At 40.7% G+C, this 25,396-nt stretch overlaps 1 protein-coding gene across 1 annotated transcript in view; it reads right to left on the bottom strand.

The window, feature by feature from the left end:
- LOC123761680 (putative neural-cadherin 2) overlaps positions 1 to 25,396 on the bottom strand; it is a 139,297-nt gene that overhangs the window by 45,247 nt on the left and 68,654 nt on the right. Inside the window, exon 4 of the mRNA XM_069330678.1 lies at positions 9,964 to 10,128. Within this exon, the coding sequence (XP_069186779.1) occupies positions 9,964 to 10,128 (165 nt within the window). The remainder of the gene's footprint in view (positions 1 to 9,963; positions 10,129 to 25,396) is intronic.

Here is a 25,396-nt window from a genome sequence, read left to right as displayed (position 1 = left end):
TGTCGTAACGGAAGGATGAATTGGTGTACATTCTTTCGTCTACAGAAGACAACTGTAATGTTAATTACCCAGTAGGCAGAATATCCATGAGTAATGTTGATTCAGCATAGAATTAACGTTGATAACGGTGATTCACTGCTGAATCAACGCTAATTCTATGCCGAATCAACGTTACTCGTGGATATTCACCACTGAATTAACGTTGCCTTAACGATTATTCAACGTCGATAACGTTAATTCAACGTTGATAATGTCGACTCAACTCTGAATTAACCATGACGACGTTGCTTCAGCGTTAAACTAACGTTACTCTTGAACGTTGCACCTACGGGATATAATTTTACCTAAGCAGTATGAGGCTTTAACTAATAGTATTAATTTTAATTAACATTACCTCCAATTAATGATCAAAAGAGCTTTACTTGATATCAGAATTATCCATTAACATACAATTACATGTAAAGAAATGTTTATACCATATATTGCCTTTCAAGATTAGCGACCGTAGCCTGTTGACAGCCTAGCGTCAATTGTGGCAGCCTCGCGGCTACAATTGGCGCTCTTACTTACGGCACTTGGCGCTCTTGATTACGGCACTTGGCGCTCTTGTTTACGGCACTTAGCGCTCTTGTTTACGGCACTTGGCGCTCTTGTTTATGGCACTTGGCGCTCTTATTTACGGCACTCGGCGCTCTTGTTTACGGCACTTGGCGCTCTTGTTTACGGCACTTGGTACTCTTGTTTACGGCACTTGGCGCTCTTGATTACGGCACTTGGCGCTCTTGTTTACGGCACTTGGCGCTCTTGTTTACGGCACTTGGCACTCTTGTTTACGGCATTTGGCGCTCTTGTTTGTGGCACTTGGCGCTCTTATTTACGGCACTTGGCGCTCTTGTTTACGGCACTTGGCGCTCTTGTTTACGGCACTTGGCACTCTTGTTTACGGCACTTGGCGCTCTTGTTTACGGCACTTGGCGCTCTTGTTTACGGCACTTGGCGCTCTTGTTTACGGCAATCTTGTCTCACTTCAGGTCTCACTAGAGCCAGACACCTCCGTTAATTAGATGTCACCACCTCCACCTTTCCCCCCCCCCTCCTAACTACTATCAGCACCAGCATCTGTCAGGAGAGGGGCATAATTACCAATATATTTGATAACGTGCTCCTTGTGAGGTAATTATGTGGATATATTGATGCATCTGACACACAGCGTCACTCAACATTAACAACAGTGTCAACTCAACACTCAACCCCCCCCCCCCCCCCTGAACACCAGGAGACCCCAAATATACACACAACGGTGTACCCACTTTCTTGGTGTATATACACTTTGGAGTTTACCTTAGGACTAAAGTATATTTGGAGGTTGGTGAGATGTTATGGTGGCCTTAATAACCATCTAGAGATTACACAGAAAGAAATCACACTAATGCTTTAAGTATCAAAGAGAATATCCGTTGGAGCCGTTATGAGAATTCGAACCTATGTGCTGGATTGTATTTATTACTGGGTTGTTGTATAGCCGTCAATTGTATTCCTAAAACAAAGTAAAATAATGAATGTATTGGTGAATGTCTGCCTACATATTTGATATATTTAGCTTTGTGTTTTAAAATCGGTTATCAAGCTTTATTTTATGTAAACCCAAACTTACATGTTGTTAAAAGATTTGCTACTTGGAACAAAAAGTTCCAAGTAGCACAGTCTATGGTGAGCCCGTAGTGGACTTACCTGATACAGGAGCGGGGCCGGCCCACACCTACCGTCAAACCTATTTTTTCGACTCCATTGGACTAGGTGAGCTGAGGGCAGGTAAACTAATTACAGGTGAGCTAAGGAGAAATGAATTGAGGTCAGGTGATGAAGGTGTTGTCCCTTCATCGCTTTCATTACATGATTCTTAGTCAAGTTATGGGCCCAAAGTGGTTCACTTCCGAAGAGTACAAATTAAACTCACAATACACACACACAAATCTCGCACACTGAGTGAGGTAAGTGTAAAAAAGATACGTGAATCGTGACTTGTCAAGGTTCTGCCAGGATATAAACGAACTACTAATTAATTATACACGCACATCAAAAACGAATTACGAGGGGAATTCGTGCCTGAGAGAGCGCGGGGGAGCTTAGCAAGGCTGAACAACTGGGCTGACCCAACCGGTCGGCCAGGACCCGCACACCAGCAAATACATGCACTGATTTCCATCAGATTATAGGGATGAGCTTTAGACTCTCATATATATATATATGTATATATATATATATATATATATATATATATATATATATATATATATATATATATATATATATATATATATATATATATATATATATATATATATATATATATATGTCGTACCTAGTAGCCACAACGCACTTCTGGGCCTACTATGCAAGGCCCGATTTGCCTAATAAGCCAAGTTTTCCTGAATTAATATATTTTCTCTAATTTTTTTCTTATGAAATGATAAAGCTACCCATTTCATTATGTATGAGGTAATTTTTTTTTTTATTGGAGTTAAAATTAACGTAGATAAATGACCGAACCTAACCAACCCTACCTAACCTAACCTAACCTATCTTTAGAGGTTAGGTTGGGTTAGGTAGCCGAAAAAGTTTAGTTAGGTTAGGTTAGGTAGTCGAAAAACAACTAATTCATGAAAACGTGGCTTATTAGGCAAATTGGGCCTTGCATAGTAGGCTGAGAAGTGCGTTCTGGCTACTAGGTACGACATATATATATATATATATATATATATATATATATATATATATATATATATATATATATATATATATATATATATATATATATATATATTAGGGGGTATCACCTCTGGTGCAATTGAAAGAACCCACAGCCTCGAAGAAGAAAATAAAGAGTATTCAGAGAAGACCCTGTCGATTCTCGCTCAACACTTTGATATTTTCCTCTCCTACCACCGCAAGATACAGCACGCATTTCCTCTCTGGACTGCGACACTGAGGCGCTGGAAGAGGAAAGTGGCCGCTCTTGAGTCCTTAGTTTTCCCAATGAGTTCCTCACCCACTTCCTTCAGGAACTTAAGTACACATTTACCCCAGGCGCCCAGAGTCTCAGAGCCTATTGGCACGAACCTGTAACAACGTTCTAGGTCCCTGTACTTGTTGGTTTTCTGGGTCTCCCTGAAGGTGGCCGCCCCGCCTCCCTCAGCTGCGCTGTAAGGTAGAGAGGTATCAGAGAGGTATCAGCCAATGTGGATACACACGTGTAGTCCCACACGACCTGTTTACCTTCCCTCCACGGCTGCAGGGTGACTCCATCTGAGCGTTTTTGGATATATATATATATATATATATATATATATATATATATATATATATATATATATATATATATATATATATATATATATATGCAATTGACGATCACAAAACACTGATCATTTTATGCGGAAAATTCACAGAGAAATATGAAAGGAGGTGAACGTTTCGGCTTGTTAAAGCCTTTGTCAACACCAGACTGACAAAGTCTGGTGTCAGACAAAGTCTGACAGACTGACTCAGTCTGGTGTTGACAAAGGCTTTAACAAGCCGAAACGTTCACCTCCTTTCATATTTCTCTGTGGATTTTCCGCATATATATATATATATATATATATATATATATATATATATATATATATATATATATATATATATATATATATATATATATATATATATATATACACACGAGCCCTGAGGGTTTTATGAAGTAATAGAAGAAGGTACGCAGACGTGAATTGTTGAAGTGGGTAGTGACAGCTGCTTTTAGGAATAGAGATGTTTTATGAACTGAAATTAGTGCACGCCCGAGTACGTAGCAGTGTGCGTGCCAGTGTTCGTGCATTCACCAAAATGTTACAAAGTTGTTTGATAATATCACTTCCTTGCGATTATCTGATCATTTCCTTCCGCCACATACCTTTCCTCGCTGGCAGCAGGTTTCTGTATAGCTGTAGCTGTATGGAAGTCCTAGAAATCCCCCACAAAGCCTAGGCCAGCAGACTTGTGGCTAAGCTAACCATCAGCAATAGCACAACACCTTTAAAACGTAATCTACACTGAAATTAAACCAACAGATAAGCAAATCATATTAAACTTCCCATGCAACATTCACTCTAATGCATATCCATGCAACGAATTACCAGTGGAATGTGCAAATGTATAAGCCACGGCAGCGTGAAGACCTCCCGCCGCCCGTGGCTCACTGGATTTACTCTGGTAACGAATGTTGTGACGGCATTAGGCTACGCTGCCGCGTGTTGACCAATATAGGCTATAATTACTGGCATGGGTAACACACTGCTTGTCAGCCTCACACCACCTCGCTCTTATGTTCTTTGTTGACTTTCAGGATGTGACTGCTATATAAAAATGGTACGTTCAGTTTCGCTTACAAGTTTTTAATCGATTTTTAATGAATACTCCAAGCAGCCTATTGTACGTTAATTTTTGTTGAAATAATTCCTTTCGACTGGATAATACATTAGCCAACTGGATAATACACTACCCAATTGGATAATACATTAGCTAATTAATGTATTATCATTAATACACTAGCCAGTTGCATAATACTCTAGCCTACTGATAATACATTTGCCAATTGGATAATGCACTGGCCAATTGGATAATACACTATCTAGTTGGATAATAGACAAGCCAACTGGATAATACATTAGCTAATTGGATAATGCACTAGTTAATTGGATAATGCACTGGTCAATTGGATAACGTTGATTGACCTGTTTCTATTGCTCTTCGGTGCTACTGGAGCGTTGATATCTGCAATATTGCAGAGGTAAGCACTGTTTCCCTGCCCATTTCCATTTTGACTTCCACGCCTCGCTTTTGTCTAATTAATTGTAAAATTAAAAAAAATCACCAATTCACGAAAGAATGTTTAATGCATATGTGTGTGTGTGTGTGTGTGTGTTAGGTGGGGGGTAGGGGTTATGTGCCCGCATACTCCTCTTCAGAGTTGAGCACCAGACCTGCACACCTGACCAGCTCCGTTCTCACCAGTGTTCCCAACGTCAAGAAAATAGCGTACTAAAGTGCCCCCCTTAACCTAACCTAGCTAGCTACCAGTGGAACAGAAAACGGGACATTAAGTCAATTTCTCGAGCCCGCAACCATTGTCCAGTACGTCACTTTTTGGCCTGTATATACGTCCAAACGCGACGTGGTATAAAGAGAATAGTCTGACCCGACGGGTTATAACAGTCAGCCCTGCGCGTTAAAGCGGCATCACCCACACATTACCAATACAAGAAATTAAAAGGCCAGTCGGGCAGGCGAAGCTCTGGCAATATTTTTCCCCAGTATAAAGGCTGCCAAACACCGCCTCCGGTCCCACCATTCATCAATGTGCTCTCTCTTTCTGCTAACAATGATTAAAGCACTCTTCCATTTCCCCACCCTTTCTCTACCATTTATCCATTCCATTCTCGATTTATGCTTTTATCACAGTTTATTTACTTTCCTAACCCCCCGCCCCATTCACCAGCTTCTGGATCCCTTACCAGACGTCAGTCAATGTCACTAGGCTTCGCTCCCTCGTATTGCCTTTCTCTTGGCCGTTACTGGGGGCGCCCCACACACACACACACACACACACACACACACACACACACACACACACACACACACACACACACACACACACACACACACACACACACACACGCAGCGAGGGGCCTCGCTACTGAGTGGACAGCACTTGGGGGTTGAAATCCTAATGGCCCGGGTTTGATTCCCAGCGGAGGCGTAAACAAATGAGCAAAGTTTCTTTCATCCTGATGCCCCTGTTACCTAGCAATAAATAGGTACCTGGGAGTTAGACAGCTGTTATGGGCTGCTTCCTGGGGATGTGTGCGCGAGTGTGTTAGAGATAAATATATGTAGTAGATATAATAGAGGAAAAATAGATTGGTTAGAAAGGCGGGGTCCAAGAGCTAATAGCTCGATTCTGCAGACACAAATAGAAAATACATACTCTTATGTTGCAAAGATAAACTAAACTTACCTAACCAAACCTTCCTAGGCCTAATACACGCTATATGAGGACTATTTCAGACCCTATAAAGTGACTAGTACAAAGTTCTACTATCTAATTGCTTAGTACGTCAATATTTGTACAATGTTACACGAGTTAACTCACCAAGACCCCACCCGCCACGAACTTCGATTTCTTATATAAAAAAAATCTTATCCTCAGCTGCACTACTGTCGACCCCTTGACCGAGAGGCTCGAGCAAAGAAATTTACATGTCTAGACAACCTGTTGCAATGCCCGACGAAGAGCGGTGTGCTGGGGCCAGATTCACGAAGCAGTTACGCAAGTACTTAGGAACGTGTACATCTTTCCTCAATCTTTGGCGGCTTTGTTTACATTTATTAAATAGTTTGCAAGCATGAAAACTTGCCAATCAACTGTTGTTATTGTTATAAACAGCCTCCTGGTGCTTCGGAGCTTATTAACTATTTAATAATTGTAAACAAAGCCGCCAAAGATTGAGAAAAGATGTACAGGTTCGTAAGTGCTTGCGTAACTGCTTCGTGAATCTGGCCCCTGATGCGTAAGTGGCTCTTTAAAAGTTTCACATGCAGCACTCTGTTTGGCTAGTTTATGCAAGAGGCCAGAGTGCCCTGCTGCCTACTGTGCAACCTCACCAATGAGGCAATTTCTGTAGACAAAAAAAAAATCCTTCCTATCTGCAGTTCTGCCAACTATACATACATATACACATGTAATACTAGCTACAATTATGACAATTGTAATCGAATCAGAGCTAGAAAGTAATTATATATATATATATATATATATATATATATATATATATATATATATATATATGTATATATATATATATATATATATATATATATATATATATATATATATATATATATATATATATATATATATATATATAGGCTTTCTACAAACACTTCTATTCAATACCCATTGTTTCTGTTCTGTCTTGTGTTGATACTTTTAATACCCTATTAATATCTCATCTTGTTCTGTCTTGTGTTAATGCCACATCACCCCTCCCACCTCACTCAAATGTAGATATAAAATCAGAGATACGTAAGTTCTAATCAGTTGTGTATTTGTGAAGTCTTTGAAAATGTAATAAGTTTTACGAAACGCGACCGTGTCGCGTCAGACTAGAAATAAAAATGAATTTTGGAGAAGTGATTTTTGATGTACCTCCAACAGTGAAGCGTAATGTACGAAAGATTGAGAAAATTCGTGTTAGAATTATTAATCTTACTTTTTCGGTCATATTTAATAATATATATATATATATATATATATATATATATATATATATATATATATATATATATATATATATATATATATATATATTGTGTCACACATCATCTCAAAGCTATCTATCATAGGTGTATTTGGCCAGAACAGTATGGAATTTGCTAGGAAACCCTAGCTATCATATTGTATCTACTTATCTAACGAGTGGCGTACAATATGTCTTTTAAATGTTACATTATTGCAAATTATTCCCACTAATGGACATTTGTTTGATATAAGTTATAATCACCTGCAGTGTAAAGTGCGATACCGATATTAAAATCGACCACGTAGAGACAAAGAGAAATCTCATTTTTTTTTTTGTGTTAGGTTTTTAGTTGTGTATAACAATCCTTCAATTTGTTTTCTTTATGAGTAACATGTTGGGCTAATATAGGTTTGCCTGGTAGATATTTGCCTGCGTCTCCCTGTCTACAAATGCTGTTGTAGTTCATTACGATAACAAGTGTTGTGAGCACAACAGTTGTCACACCAAGAATTATGACCACATGGGAACAAATCCACAAGGGCTGTGACGAGAATTCGAACCTACGTCCGAGAGCATCCCAGACACTGCCTTTATCGACTGAGCTACAACATGGTCAAAAGAATTGAAAAGAATTGAAAGTTCTACTGAACTTACTTGGAAGTTCGTATGTACGAAACTCATATGTTCGCTTCAGTAAGATTATGCTCCATGTCTTTAACAACTTCTTCTGCTCTGTTGAATGTAAGTTGAAATCTTATTGGGTTTGTAACTGTGCACTGTGTTAGATAATGTTCCAGTGGTCTGTCGGGCATTTCTCCACAGTGCTGACATATCCTCTCATCTTCTAGAACCTATAAGCCTATTTCCCATGCACATGGGTATTCAAGCCTGATGCCATGTAAGTACTTCTGTTGTTTTACTGCTCCCGTTCATCAAACTAAGTGGTTCGTAGTTGGATGAATTCTTGTATCAACCCGTAGATCCTGAGGATGCGACTGCTGTGTTGTGGTCACTGTGTACATCTTTTGCATTGCTCTATTTCTAATTACTTTCTTAATATGTAATAGACTCTGTGGTATGTAACATCTTTTGCATTGCTCTATTTCTAATTACTTTCTTAATATGTAATAGACTCTGTGGTATGTAAATGTCTACATTTCTTTTCTTAGTTGCAAGTTTTGCAGCTTCGTCTGCAATGTTATTTCCTATTATTCCCACATGACTTGGCACCCGGTTAATAAGGGCTTGCGTAACAAGCACATAATAAGGACCCGACGGCCTTGACGTTTGAGTGTTTGCATTAATGATATGAAATTTGTGATCAGAAGGATGTTATCACGTATGTGTTCTTGTTGCAAGGTTTGTATGGCAGTTCTCGAATCTGTATGTATGATAGATAACATGTTGTCGGTGTTCAGCAAGATCATGTTCAACGCCTTTTGAATGGCTAGCAGCTCTCTCTGTAAAGTTGAACACCCATTTGAGTCTCCAACTACAAATTTTTCCAACTTCCTGCCTTCACTGACCTCCAGTTTCTTGTCCCTGCTGGTCTACTGAGCCATCTGTGAAGTATGTGAAGCTGTCAGATGCCAAGTTTCCTCCTATATGCATCTGGTCAATATTACGCAGCATATGTGGATTAGTCTGGTTCTTTTTCCCTTCAAAAGCCATAATCTTACAGTCTGCTGGTAGAAAATTCCCAAGGGGCTTACATAGCGAAGCCTGCATGTATTTCGTCGACGCCTCTCTCAGTAATTGTATTTGTTATATCGAATTTATTGATGGTGTGTATTGCACAATAGGTCCACCTGTTGCTACTGGAGGCTTTTCTGTCCCGAGTTAGTGATCCACTGATTATATCTTTAAGTGAACCGATTCATGGTCTAGTCAATATATCTTGGTCAGCATGAACGCAAAAATCCTTTCTACCCTTATTCCAATCGACGTTAAACAGCTTACTGAGAAGCCAGCAAGTATCCCTCAGTCCTGAACTCTGGTTACGCCAGAAATAGACGGCCCGCGTCTCTCCCGTTCACCGCTAGGTTTATATATTTGATTCTATATGTATGGAGCTAATACAGGTCTGGGATACTAATAATTAGGTTCCATTAATAGAACCTCATAGTTAGTAATTACTAATAATACTGGTAAGGTAATTCATTTGTATTGACAATTTCTAGTAAATTGTATTTCAATAATATTTTAGTCTAATAGTTTTCCATTTCATGACGATCCAGATGTGAAATAAAGTGATGTTTTATTAACATTCCACATATACACATTCTAAATGACATTACTCCACAATCCCTTTACGTAGAATACTATTGTCAATATATTATGATATAAGAAAATTATTCTAAATTATTTGAATGAAGATAATGGTAATTACCGCGCAGTGGTCAATATTTATCTATGTCTCATAGGCTTTTCCCCTCTACAATGCGGTATAATTTGAAACGCATGATTAGCTGATTTTTCACATAGGCCACAACCGCCTATGATGTATGTTTGAATATAAAAGAGGAAATTTTTCAAACACTCCTTAAGCCGTGTGCTTCAGATAAAATTTATAATTTTAAAAACATGTTCGAAGCCTTCAACTCTTTATTGAAGATGGCTGACTGACCTTGAAGATGGTGGCGGGAAGGTGGCGGTCGTCCTCCTCGACGACGGCCACCTGGATGTCCCTCTGGAGGAAGTGTGGAGCGTTGTCGTTGACGTCGGCCACCGTCACCTGCACCATGGAGTGGACGGTCCTCCCGGCCGCCTCCGCTGCCACCACCAACTCGTGCTGTGGGACGACACATTGTTTATTGTTCACCACCTGTGGTAGGCACACCTGTGGCGGCCACACTTGTGGTGGCCACACACACCTGTGGTGGCCGCCTCCGCCGCCACCACCAGCTCGTGCTGTGGGACAACACATTACCATACAAATTATTGTTACAGAAAGAAATACATACAAGCTGTTGCTTACCATCATCCGTGACGCCAACTTTCCTCTTTTAAGTCCCCCATACAAAATGAAATCAACATTTTCAATGACTATAAAGACAAGTGTTGAGGAGAGCAAGAAGACATTTGCAAGGGTTAGTCAGTTCTGTTGACAAGAAATCAATAACATTCTGCACTACTCGATTTAAAAACTGGGACACAGAGTTCTGGACAAAACGTGCAGGATTATGCCTTAAAATGAGCTGTGGTAAGAGAGAGAGAGAGAGAGAGAGAGACTGAGAAATAGATATATAGTGTGTGCTAGAAACTGGAGTTCCTACCGCCAAACCCTTCAGGACAACTAAGTATAATAACACATCGTGAAAAGTAACTTATCAGGAGAGAGCGCTAAGCCAGTATGATTATGTAGCACTTGGAAGGGATATGACAGGAAAAAGAGCAGCGAAATGAGGATAAGATAAAAGCTGGGTTATGAGGACAGGATAAGAACTGAGATATGAGGACACGTTAAGACCTGGATATGAATGAGGACAGGATAACACCTATTTATGAATGAGTAGAGGATAAGACCTGGGGATATGAAATAGGACAGAATAAGAGCTGAGCCACGAGGAGAGAGTGCAGACACGACACAAAATACTGAAAATATCCAAGAACGAATTTTCAGCTTACAAAGATTTATAAGGCGGCTGCCGCTGCTGCTTTGCCAGACATAAAACACCCAAGCACATCACCTGCCGGGACAAGCCTAACCAACCCAGCTACAGTCACTACGGATAAACATCAGGAAGCAAGCCGCACGCCCCCTTCCCTCCTCTCTACCCCTAACCATTTACGAAGCTGGTACTATAAAAGTATCAAGTGGGATGAGCCGTTCTTACAGAAATGGCCGATGATAGAAATACCTGGAAATTAGTTGGTAATGAGGAGCGTTCAAACAATCCTGATTTTAAATTATTACCATAAATTCGAGAACTTTAAAAATACGAATATTTATATTAATATTAACAATGTTTTTACTATGGCATATTTAAAAGCACAAACAAATTCTCAATTGACACAGCTGAAGTAAATATGCGCTTCTATTCAAAGGTACAATTGTAAAAATTCTGTTATTGTTGAATACTAATATACAAGCAGGGCATGGGCGTGAGACAGTTATGTGGTAGTGATAACAGTCAAGCCAGATGTGGCCAGCATATTGCATGGGTTATTGCTCTAGCAGCAATATAGAGCTGATATTGCCACAAGTAAATAATAGTGTGTGAATGAAAACTTTTCGACCATTAAACAAACATGATTAGGCTAACTAATCTGTTTTTTTCCATATTTTTCAACATTTTCAAAGTTATGCAAGAGCTATCAACTACTTTTTCTTGCTCGTGTAGCTTTAACATTTTAACAGCATCAAAAACTCAGAAAACAGCGTTCAAGCGGAAAAAAAAAAAAAACTAATTTAAACTGCATGAGCAGATTTATTATCCAGGATATACAGTACCCCTGAACCGTTATTCCCAACCACTGTATTTGTTACGACAGCGTATTTGTAACCACGATTTGTGACCACAGTGTATTTGTGCGAGTTCATTAAACAAAATAGTGCAATCAATAAAAACTCGAAGCCACGGATGCACGACTGACCTGCAAAGGATTATTTTAAATTGCTCACTTTATGCATATTACATTCTTACGGGCTCAGCATAGCCCGTGCTACTTGGAACTTTTTTGTTCCAGGTAGCAAATCTTAAACAACAAACCACATATTACAGTCCTTCCTTGCTGATGATGTGAGGCTGCGCTTCACGATGCTAGCCAGCTACACTGAAGCGAGTGCTGACTCCTGTTGCGCTCAATAGGAGATCATGTTTCATATGACATTTGCAGGAACTGGACGCCGTTCTATTGTTTATTGTGTGTTCCGTATGTTTTATTCATAGGGAGGATTTTAATTACGAGTTCATGGAGCAGGTTTTATGCAAGGCGAGGCTTTAGGGAAATGGGCTTGGCAGCGTCATCTTTAACAGGACACGGGACCTGGACATTCTATCCAGCAGGAACGGGGCCTGGACATCCTATCTAGCAGGATAAGGGACATGGACATCCCATCTAGCAGGACACGCGGCCTGAACTTCCTACCTAGCAAGACATGTAGGCTGGACAGCCAATCTAGCAGGAAACAGAGGATAGACATCCTATCTGTCCACATGGGGCGTGGACATCCTATCCAGGAGAACAAGGGGCATAACACCCTATATTACGGGGCAATAGAGACTAGGCATCAATTTATATTATTCAAATATGTCTCGCAGAGAACGGTCCTATGATGACATTACAAGTTTTGACCCCGCAAGCAGTGACCCTCACATGGTGACCCCACAAGAGGTAAACTAGCATCGGCCGGCGTGGTGGCGTGGAAACTCAGTATAACCCACAAGCTCCGACTCCACGCTTGGCCAGGCCCAGATGACAGGTTGCACATTGTTAATCACTCGGTAATTAGCCAAACTATAACTCAAGCTTATGGAGCAGTGTGACACCTTCGTTATCATGGCGCAGTATTGTGCACGTTTCTTAGCGAATTCAATAACGATGGAAATACACTATACGAAGCATTCATCAACTGGTTCGTTGGTTCAAACATACAGGTACGACAAGACGCTTCCATTTATGCTCCCAGGAACATCGCCAGAGTACTATAGTTAAAATGATCAGACCTTATGTTACAGACAATATTTGTTATTCTATGCATGTCACCCGAAGAGTAATGTTATTGCCCTGTGTCATAAAGTTTTTTTATTGCAATACTTTATTAATGTGAAAGTGTTTTGTGTATCAAGATAAGCCTAAGCAGATATAATTTTATTTAATAGATTGTATAGTTCACACCCGTATTCAATGTAATTAATATCATTAGATTGTTTAAATAATCTCTAAAAGATTGTGGGAGTGTTCTTATTTAAATTTTAAAGTTTAATTTATTTACATTATAAACACATATAATATTGAAGTTGATCCTGGCAGACACTGAATCATTAAATGATACACATTAATAACGCTTGAATCATCCCGTCCAGCAAACAAAGACCCAAAAGTGATTACATGCACCCACCAAACCCCAGCTGTTTGTGAATGAAAAACGGTTTACACACGACTCACAACTGATGACGTTCGAACACTTCCGGAACAATTGCTTCACTGACGAATTTTGTTCGAACCACAACGCTATAACTGCTTCACCCACGTACTACAAATACAAATAATCGCCAACAGAACCTAAACACCTAACCTAACTTATGCCAATATATGCACAATATGCTGATATATTATAAAATTAATTTATATTTGAGAAAATTCCTGTTTTGAATGAACAGCATGTAAAAATTTATGAATGCGTCTGTGGGGTCGACCGCTGGATGTAATGGACGAAGAGTCGAGGTGAGGTGAACGAAGCTCCAAGATTCCAAAAGTAAAATGATTTACACGTTGACATAACATGAAGATGACAGCCGAAGATGACACTCCATATACAATGACAGGAGTCACACAGATCGAGAGTCCTTGTATTACACGACCACCGACACTGTGCAAGAGCTGAAGCTGGATACTAAAGAAACAAGCAAGTTAGATACTGAAACAAACAAGTTCATCTGCCTCCCCTCTCCCTTATAGTCCGCCAATATCTTAAAGACCCTATAAACAATTCACTTCCGCGTTACACCCGACTCTCCCAAGATATTTTAACTATAAATTACACGATCAGGAATCCTCATATAAAAATTTCCCTCGGGTGAGTTTTCCAGCCCGGACTATGTGCCCCCGGGACGCTGGCGAGGCAGATAACACTTCAAATCCTTTTCCAGTCCTCGTTGCGTTTCCCGACCTCTCACCACTCATTCTTCCTTTCACATTTTGAATGGAATAACACCAATGTCGCGATATTTTCCACGAATCGAATATCATACCGAAGATATTATTTGGACTGTGGATACATTCAAAGGGACTTGGCAGATATACACTAGAATAGGATTCTTAAATTTGATATGAGTAAATTGGACTCTACTGAAATTAGTATTGATTTACAGTATTATGTTAAATGCATATTTAAACTTACGAAAACCTACCTCAACGTAATGTGAACAAATATTGATCTGGCCCGATTAGAAGAAGGAAACTTGTATTTTCAACTTTGATAACAAAACTTTACGCAATAAAAAATGCACAACACAAATTTAACCATTGACAGCAAGATACCATACAAACCTAGCCAAAGACAAGTGTCCAGTAAGAGTAATCGTTCGATAGTGTCAACAAAGCTGTAGCCAATAAGAGCCAAACCCCAAAAAAACATCCTGCCTCAACCAATGGCAGGAAGGGACCCATAGAACTCCGACCAATGGCCGGAAGAGATCCATACAACACCGACCAACCAGAGCAAGCTGATGCACTCTCTGCCAGCCACATGTCGACTGTCTGGTCCCAGTGCAGCGCAGTGACAGCAAGTAATAGGCGATATTTATCTTCAACGACACGAGTAATACAACGAATGAAGGGCTCTATTGTGCGGGGAATGTCGCTAGCGGAGGCGACGGATGAGGGATGAGTTCTTGTGTGCAGCGATGACAAGTGAGCGAGGTGACAAGTGTGGCATTACGAGAAGTGAGGTTGTCGACCAGTGTGGGAAACCCGCCAATGAGGGGGAGGGAGTGAGAGTGAGAGTGAGAGTGTGAGAGTGAGAGTGAGAGAGTGTGAGAGTGAGAGAGTGTGAGAGTGTGAGAGTGAGAGAGTGAGAGAGTGAGAGAGTGAGAGAGTGAGAGAGTGAGAGAGTGAGAGAGTGAGAGAGTGAGAGAGAGAGAATGAATACTTACCTAATTGTGCTAGTCAGAGTTGAGCTTCGGCTGTCGGTCTCGTTTAAAAGACCGACAAAATATTGTAACGATGGAAAAAGACATTGTCAAGGGAATTTCAGGCTCTGGAGAAGGAATATAAGGAGGAAGTAGGATTAGACGAAAGGAAGATGGCAGATTAGGAGTGCACGGTAAAAGACAGGTGGAGAGTGAAGGAGGCTAGACTAAAGGAAAGAGTACATTTGGGCAGAGAGATTCACTCGCTATAAACACGAGGAAAACATCGCTTGCGTGGTTCATGCCTCAATCTAAACACTAACATCTCTCAAACAACCACGCACACACACGCATAATTCTGTCATGTTTTCATTACCGAACGGGATCAGGTCCTTGTTGGACTTAATTAAAATCAGTGTTTTCCTTACTTAATCAGAGCAATCCCGTCCTACCACTGATTTAATTAGTGCGATGGTTATTTTCAATTATCAAATTGAATTCATGCAGAATGTTTCAAACCTCGCCAATCCTCATTGACAGTTTAGCTCTTCCAATGAACTTTCGGATTTTCCAGGATTTACAGGATTTAAAAGGAGGTTTCGGGGGAGGTGGCAACATATAAACTGACCTAACAGTAAAATCCAATTTAAGGGAGCATTAGAAACAGTAGGCTTTTTGCAATAAATGTTCATCGATCTGACAGCATCGATGTACATTCTCTTGATTTGCCACTCTATAAAAAAATCCAACCCTTTTTTCCTAACCAGAAAAGCACGAACCCCAAGTATAGAAAACGTACACATTTGTGAGGTCATTACTTATCTTAATTAATAGGCTGTATTTGCGACGTTAGTTACCATAAGCGGGTGGAGTCTGAAATCTGAGGTGGTGTTTATGTAAGCCGAAGCGATGGGACCTACGCCAGCCACTCAACCAGTCGAGACTGGTCCTCATTGGTCAGACAAATTGTCAATATCAATTGTCAATATTGTTGGGCTAGTAATTTAATTAAACTATCAGAATTTTGACGATGTGGTCCACAGGGTCATAACTGACTTGTATTGCGAGGAGACAAACTGCCAGATCAGTTAATCATCAATTACAAGATAACAACAGTCAATATATTGACTGTTAATCATCAATTACAAGATAACAACAGTCAATATATTGACTGTTGTCAATATATTGTTGATGTTCAGTTATAACTGAACATCAACCCCAAGAATGTCAAATAAGACATTATTCAAATTGTGAGAAAATCATAGAAAATAAGGATGTTAACGTTTTATTACAGACTTTACCCCCCTCCCCCCAAAAAATTAATTCACCGATTATTAAAGCCCAAAAACTAATAAACCACAATGACATTAAAATATTTTTACTTATCTTTAACCAGCCTAATTCTGGTTAATTCTGGTAATTTTGGTGCCAGAATAATTTTGGCACCCAAAAAAAAATTAACGGTAAAAAGCCGCAAAACGTTTAGAACAAAGCAAAATGGGAGGAAATTTAATACCAGTCGGTCAAAGCCTTTATATCTGGCAATTTCTATGAGCGACAAAAACTGCAAATGGAATAATATCGACCGTAGTTTATATATATATTTATATTTTACCATAAGCTGATGATAACTATTGCCGATTTCAATGACGATACCTACTTTGTATATGACCAAGCTAAGCTGGGAGTGGAATTGGTTACAAAACAATGCCCAGCAGTTATATCGATTATATTATGTCGTTATATCGACGCCGATTCCATCCGTCAATAACCCATCAGGGATTGATAGTCAAAATGAGATGTACTCTTTGAGAGGATGGGTCAATCCACGACCAAGTTTCCGAGGCTTCTTATTTCAGGAAGCCTATTGGGAGTATTTATATACTCCCGATAGGAGTATAGCCTATTTGGGAGAATTAAATACTCCCAAATACTATTGAGAGTATTTCACGCCATGCCTGATGGAAATACATCCTATTTTGACATCAAACTCCCCAACGTCAAACTATGAAGTACATATTCTGACATAATGTCAATAAATCATAGTGGCTCACAAACTGACGGCTGTTCCGTTTTCTGTTCGTGGGAACAATCCGTTCTCCTGAATAGTACATCTTATTTTGACGTACACTTTACTTAGACCAAAATCTGCCGTACTAAATACAGTAGCGGCTCGCGAACTGAAACATCACGTCAAGGATCATTGCCGTGCTGTTCATATTTTCAGTTCGTGGGCCCTCGGGTAGGTTAGGTTCGGGCAATTTATTACAACAGTTTAGTGACGTTATGAAGGCTAGGGAGAACGGAATGCTCAGGCAATTTTAGTATATTAGTTCTGTGGGGGGTTGTGGCAAGTTGGAGAAGATATTGCATGGTTAACCAGTGGGCGCTAAACATGATTGATGGATAGTGGATATTCCACTTGGAATGCCAGACATGCCATACGTTGCCATACATTGGCCATACGTTGGTCATACGTTGCCATACGCACGTTAGTGGCTGGATCCCTGGCCCCACACACACCTGCGTCACTGGAGTCCCAACCAACAGCGCAATACAAATGTCGAACTGACATCACAAAATTTCAATTCGGACCCTGTTGTTTTTAACACCATATATAGTCACCATATCTTTATTTGGGAATTTATTTTATGAAATCACGAGCGTCAGAGATTTTTTACGGTCAGGTAAAAAAGCAATGGTCATTTTCACTTGGACTAAAACCGACAGGACACAATACAGCATCATGCCATTATAAAATGGTTATACTAGGCTACAGTACTACAAAGTCTGCCATTATAAAATGGTTATACTAGGCTACAGTACTACAAAGTCTGCCATTATAAAATGGTTATACTAGGCTACAGTACTTCAAAGTCTAAGCAATTTCTTTACACAGATAAAAAAAAAGTCTACCTGTTATTTTGATGCTCCTACCTATCATCTCGAATAGCACAACGCATTCTGACCTATACATCCCCAACGGCCCAAATATGATGTACTACAAATTACAACTTTAGTAACCAGCTGAAATCACTGAGCCAGTATGACTGTACATCACTAGACGATACAAGAGAACAGACTAACAGGATAGAGGATGTGAGGATAATGACTTACTGTAAATGTATGGCTCTTGAAATAGTACTTTCTCTGTAACTAGCTGACATTATAAGGTGTGAAGGATAGATGTAATTGTTTATGTAATAATCTAAGATGAGGTCTGATAAAGACCTTTTGTGCCCTCTGTAATGCTTTTTGCGCTACCGCTCACAGGATGGGTATGGGGTGCACAATGAACTAGCTGCCTCCGGCGGCAATAATCAGGATGGAGTGAAGGAGCTCTCTTGCATCATCAGGGATGGAACGCCGACCCTACAAGACGACGTCTCCGCTAATGGGTTGAGGATTATTCCTAATGCTCCTTACTTCGTGTATAAAAAAACAGAGAGGGTCACATTTAACATGTTAAATGGTGGTGAATATAATACGTGCAACATATTCGCCACCTGTTTTGTGTTAACTTTTCTTAACACCGTTGATTAAATCATTTTAAAATATTAAATCCTCAGGTTTGCATTCATCTATGTACTTACATTAAAATATATTGTGTAGCTCATTTATAATTATATTTACTAATATGAAGCTATATGTCAGGGGGTAAGGCGATTGGTTTCAACACTACGGCAGCGACCGTTAACAAATCCACGTATGACAATAGTGCAATTTCCCGAACTGCAGTTGGCGCCCAGATGAGTCCAGACAAGCCGCTTCAATTTGTCGACGATTTTTTCCCACATTGTTGCAACCATTATTTTGTTAAAAAATAAGTATATATATATATTTTAGGCTACGAGCAACAAATCGTAACACACACTTGAAGCGAACCATAATATGACTTGGGTAATATGTTAAGGATACATGAAATATATCTAAATATATGTAAATATATATAAATATATGTTAAGGATATTGATGCAATTTAGGCATCAGATTCAATACATGGTCCAAGGGTGGAACGAAACGCCGCCCCTTGCTCTATTTTGCGACGTGTGGAATGTGTGTGTCCCAGTTGAACTCAATTGATGTAATACTCGCCGTTATCAACCTCCTGGAGAGGAGTCGATGGACCTAATGGTACCAGATCCTGTTAGTATATACTTAGCTCTGTGTTATTGATGGGTGAAGAGGAGGATGTTTACCCAGTGCCTATTGGAACTGCCAGGAGAACCAGCGCTATATGTGTGTATATATATATATATACCCCTTTTAGGTATATATAAAAAAATATTATATATATATATATATATATATATATATATATATATATATATATATATATATATATATATATATATATATATATACAGTATATAAAATCACCAGGATTTCGATCCCATCCCACGCCTCTCCTTGTGTAGGAGACACAGGAGACGCTGCCCTCTATCCCCCTACTCCCACCCCTCTCCTCCCCATCCCCTCCTATCCTCCCTCTCTCTGGACGTGCAATCCCACCAAACACACAACATAACTACAACTTGGTTTCTACAACTGGTATCTAATGCAATGTTATAACAACGTAGTTAAAATATATTGTGGTTACGATATGTGTAAGTTGGGATAATATGAACAGCTGAAAGACTTTAGGAAAACTCTCTGGAACTTAAGCGAAACCTCATTGCAGTTGTTGTTTAAGATTCGCTACTTGGAACAAAAAGTTTCAAGCAGCACGGGCTATGGTGAGCCCCGTAGCTCATTTCAGATTACGTAGGAGTCACTTGGATTCGGAATAGATCCTTCTTAAAGCAGGGCCACTGTTATTGACCCGACCTCCAATGACAGTCCCATACCACCCATGTGTCATCTATAAAAGTTAGATGAGGCTATGCCCAAGCATCTGGCTCTCCACCTATGACAGTCGGACAATCTGTTTTACAGATATAGGATATAGAATATTTTGATGGCAAGTTAATTAATGAAGTATTTTCGTTAAATTTAAAATAAACTTTGATTTCTGATACTGATAAATACTAGATTTAGAGGGAGAATGACAGGAATATAGAATTATTAACACGAAACTCGCTTCCCTTAGGCGACAACACATTTATATTTTCTACATATTTTCATTCATTTTTTATTTTTTGTTCATGGGGGGGGGGGGGGGCAGAATCATGTTTAACCCGATATCCATTACTGTTTTGAACGAAAAATAAAATTAATACGTCTATAATGGGTGCCACAGTTTGTGCGCGCGCGTGCGTTTAACTAATACTAATTTGAAATTTTCTGCGCTCGTAACACCGTTTGTATGGATGTGTATGACCATTTAATAATGCCTATGTATTGAAGCTTGCTGGGCCGAGCTCCAACTCCTGGGTCGTGCCTTTCAAACTGAAGGTCGTTTAATACAACTCATCTCAATTAACATGTTCCTCATTATATCCATTATTAAAAATGATGTATGGACTAAATTTATACTGCTTTCTCTTCTAATTTATCTCACATAATGCCTTAACAATAAAGTTCTTCTTTAGTCTCTGTCCCTGTGACTCAACCAATGTAGAGGTAACACTGATCAAACTACCTCCAAGGGGAAAGTATGCTACCAAGGGAGGGGAGTACATCCTCAGCATGTCCTCAAGGGACAATGTCCTCAGCATACTGCCTCCACAGGTTAGTGTGTGGAGGACACTCACTGAAGTGCCGCTGTTACACCCTACACAGTATTGGCGTTCACTCTGCACTAAACATACTGGCTGTCCACCAATTGATACCCTAAGTATGTCCCATACGTCTGGAGTATGGAACCATGACATATACCTATGACTGACAGGTGAAGAAACAGCTGTATATTAGCGGGACTGGTTCCAAATCTGAACACGAAGATTACATCACAAGGAACCACCAAAAGACATGGCAGGAGGTGCAAAATAGCCCCACTGAAAAGCAGAGGTGCAATAAATATACTGAGATAGAGAACTCTATCAACATCGAGGGCCCAAGAATTTTCAACACTCTCCCGCTACACATAAGGAGCATAACTGGCCGGCCTCTCACAGTGTTCAAGAGAGAATTAGGTAAACACCTCCTAAAAATATCTGATCAATCAGGCTGTGATTCATTCGTCCGGCTGCGAGCAGCCGCATCCAGCAGCCTAGTTGACCAGGCGACCAATCAGGAGGCCTGGTCGGAGACCGGGCCGCGGGGATCAAGGGTCATTACATCTATGCTCTTACGTCTATGGCTAGAAAAGATGAGCTGTGATTCATGACGCTGTCATCACAAGCTCAACCCATCTTGGCGGAAAAACTCTAGCCTGGGAATTACCATATAAATCAACGCAGTTGTTGACTGAGTATTGAGGAACTATACCTCGCCAATCCTCTTACTAAGAGTTCATCTCCTGTACATGAAATTGTTAAAGCAAGTTTAATGAATGGCTGTAACAGGAGGCGACTTATATCAGCTGTTAGGGTGTGTGTGTGTGTGTGTGTGAGAGAGAGAGAGAGAGAGAGAGAGAGAGAGAGAGAGAGAGAGAGAGAGAGAGAGAGAGAGAGAGAGAGAGAGAGCAACGAAAGACATAGGCTAAAGCTGAAACACATAAAAGGCCTAAATATCCCATACTATTCACCTTAAAATTGTAATTCACATACATATTTAGCACTTAACGGGTCAACTAATTCCTAACCAATTACCTCGATGTCAAACCCGTACATTCACAACAAACTCACATATGTCAACAAAGCCAGGGGAGGGGGGGGGGGGGGGAACGACATGGCATTTTTTTCATACAAATATGACGATAAAATTATAAATTATAAAACATTACATACAAAAATATATCATAATTTAACATCTCCATCAAAACAGTAAACAGATCCACGATTTCATTATACATCCCATGCGATAAATTTTGACGATCTAAAAAAAATGAATACAACAAAAATCATACTATACATTCCTAATATCGGGAAGAGCCGTAACAGCACAAGTTTACCGAGAGGTGTATACCCCCAGTATTATCAGTGTGGATAATACACAGAAAGTTTACTTCAACAAACACTTATACTGAGTGCACTTGCAAGTTGCTCAGGAAACACCTGCGACTGGCCTTAATAACCCCCTCAAGAGGTAGTAGATATAAGCCTTAAGGCCAACACCAAATCAAGCGTCATCGTTATCAGACGAAATCAAACCCCGTCTCGTCTCATTACCTTCCCCTCTGGACGTAAATTAGGTCTGGTAAGTTTAATTAACCAGAGAACAGATTGTTTATGTGACGGCCAGTAAAAGTTTGGGGGTCGGATGGGCCCAAATGGGTCGCATTTTGTCAGACGGAGGAGCCCAATATGCTCTTCTGATGTGAGACGGGGGGAAGTTTTATGCCCTCCTGGATGTCAGAGAGATGTCAGAGAGGGAAGAGCAATATCCCCCCATGATGTCAGACAGGGTGGAGTAATATTCCCCCATGATGTCAGACAGGGTAGAGCAATATTCCCCCATGATGTCAGACATGGAAGAGTAATATTCCCCCATGATGTCAGACAAGGGAGAGCAATATTCCTCCATGATGTCAGACAGGGAAGAGCAATATTCCCCCATGATGTCAGACAAGGGAGAGCAATATTCCTCCATGATGTCAGACAGGGAAGAGCAATATTCCCCCATGATGTCAGACAAGGGAGAGCAATATTCCCCCCATGATGTCAGACAAGGGAGAGCAATATTCCCCCATGATGTCAGACAGGGTGGAGTAATATCCCCCCATGATGTCAGACAAGGGAGAGCAATATTCCCCCATGATGTCAGACAGGGTGGAGTAATATCCCCCCATGATGTCAGACAAGGGAGAGCAATATTCCCCCATGATGTCAGACAGGGTGGAGTAATATCCCCCCATGATGTCAGACAAGGGAGAGCAATATTCCTCCATGATGTCAGACAGGGAAGAGCAATATTTCCCCATGATGTCAGACAAGGGAGAGCAATATTCCTCCATGATGTCAGACAGGGAAGAGCAATATTCCCCCATGATGTCAGACAGGGAAGAGCAATATTCCCCCATGATGTCAGACATGGAAGAGTAATATTCCCCCATGATGTCAGACAGGGAAGAACAATATTCCCCCATGATGTCAGACATGGAAGAGTAATATTCCCCCATGATGTCAGACAGGGAAGAGCAATATTCCCCCATGATGTCAGACATGGAAGAGTAATATTCCCCCATGATGTCAGACAGGGAAGAGCAATATTCCCCCATGATGTCAGACAGGGAAGAGTAATATTCCCCCATGATGTCAGACATGGAAGAGTAATATTCCCCCCATGATGTCAGACAAGGGAGAGCAATATTCCCCCCATGATGTCAGACAAGGGAGAGCAATATTCCTCCATGATGTCAGACAGGGAAGAGCAATATTCCCCCATGATGTCAGACAGGGAAGAGCAATATTCCCCCATGATGTCAGACGAGAGAAAGCAATATCCCTCTCTAGTATGCACCGGGGCAGGAAAACTCTGCCACAGATTCTGGAGCTTATAAGTGTTCACACACTCCCTGTGTTGAAGTTAAAGTCGCCCTCTCTCTGCACCTCTCTCTCTCTCTCTCTCCTACGGTATAGCAGCTTTTCTTCCTTCCTCCTTACATTATATATGTATTCACACACACACACACACACACACACACACACACACACACACACACACACACACACACACACACACACACACACACATGACTCGACCTAGTCTTCACTCTGAACGACTCCGACATAAGAGAAATCGGTTTTGAGGCCCCGGTAGGAATGAGCGACCACAGTTTACTGGCGTTTGAGTACCTGGTTGAAGAAGGGTTATTGAACTCGAGGAGGGGGTACTGAAAACAAAAGGTTGGCATTCCGAGAGGGAAACTATGAGGAAATAGGAAAATTCCTAACAGATATAAAAAATGGGAAACAATGAAATGAAGATGCGAAACCCATGGTTTAATCAGAGATGTAGGCTAGCTAAGCAGCAAAGTAAAAGGGCGTGGAGAAACTATAGGAATAACAGGACACTTCAGAGCAGAGAAAGATACCAGAGTGCCAGGAATTAATATGTCAGGATGAGAAGAGAGGCAGAAAGACAATACGAAAATGACATCGCAAGCAAGGCAAAGACTCAGCCTAAATTGCTGTACAGCCACATCAGGAGAAAAACAACATTAAAGGACCAGGTAATGAAATTAAGGATAGGGGGGCAGAAGGATTCACTACAAACGACAAGGAAGTGTATTAGGAACTGAATAAGAAATTCCAGGAGGAATTTCCGAAACTGCTTAACGAGGCAGTTTCGGTTGTGTAAGCTAGTTTAGTGGGGGATAACCCCCCTCCCCCCACCGGCCAGAAGGGAGGAACGCCCCCCCACCCCCGGCCTCATTACTCCGTCTCAACACAAGGTGAAGCCCCCCCCCAATTAGACGTGTATTGTAACTGTGAGGATTATAATATCAACAATTTGGAGCAGCGGAGAGTCGCTCTCTCATGCTGGTGGAACGTACGTTCGTATATACTGTATATTCACTCTCACTCTCACGGGGAGACATGATAACCACCTACAAAATACTCAGGGAAATTGGCAGGGTGGGCAAAGACAAATTATTTAGCACGGGGTGGAACACGAACTAGGGGACACGGGTGGAAATTTAGTACCCAAATGAGCCACAGAGACATTAAAAATATGTTTTTTCAGTGTCAGGGTAGTTAACAAATGGAATGCATTAGGCAGTGATGTGGTGGAGGCTGACTCCATACACAGTTTCAAATGTAGATATGATAGAGCCCAGTAGGTTCAGGAATCTGTACACCAGTTGATTGACAATTGAGAGGCGGAACTAAATTGTCAAAGCTCAATCCCCGCAAGCGCAACTAGGTGAGTACACACACACACATACACACACACACACACACACACACACACACACACACACACACACACACACACACACACACACACACACACACACACACACGCACGCACGCGCGTGCGGAACATCCTAACAACATACAAACCCCTGCGGGTAACATAACTTCCTCAGTGAAAGAGTCGTAAACATGTGTACTGTTTCAGGTGAAGTTAACACGAAACCATATTGAAATATCATTGTATTAAACCACTAAACAGTTCGAAAGCCGGGGCTTATGAGCCGAGTCTCGACCCTGTACGCACACCAAGGTGAGTACATTTTGGTGAGTCTGTTACCCATCTAACACATGCAAAATACTC

This window comes from Procambarus clarkii, chromosome 24 (assembly GCF_040958095.1).
Source record: "Procambarus clarkii isolate CNS0578487 chromosome 24, FALCON_Pclarkii_2.0, whole genome shotgun sequence".
NCBI lineage: Eukaryota > Metazoa > Arthropoda > Malacostraca > Decapoda > Cambaridae > Procambarus > Procambarus clarkii.
Note: the sequence above shows the minus strand (reverse complement) of the source record. Positions and strands in the feature narration are given on the sequence as shown.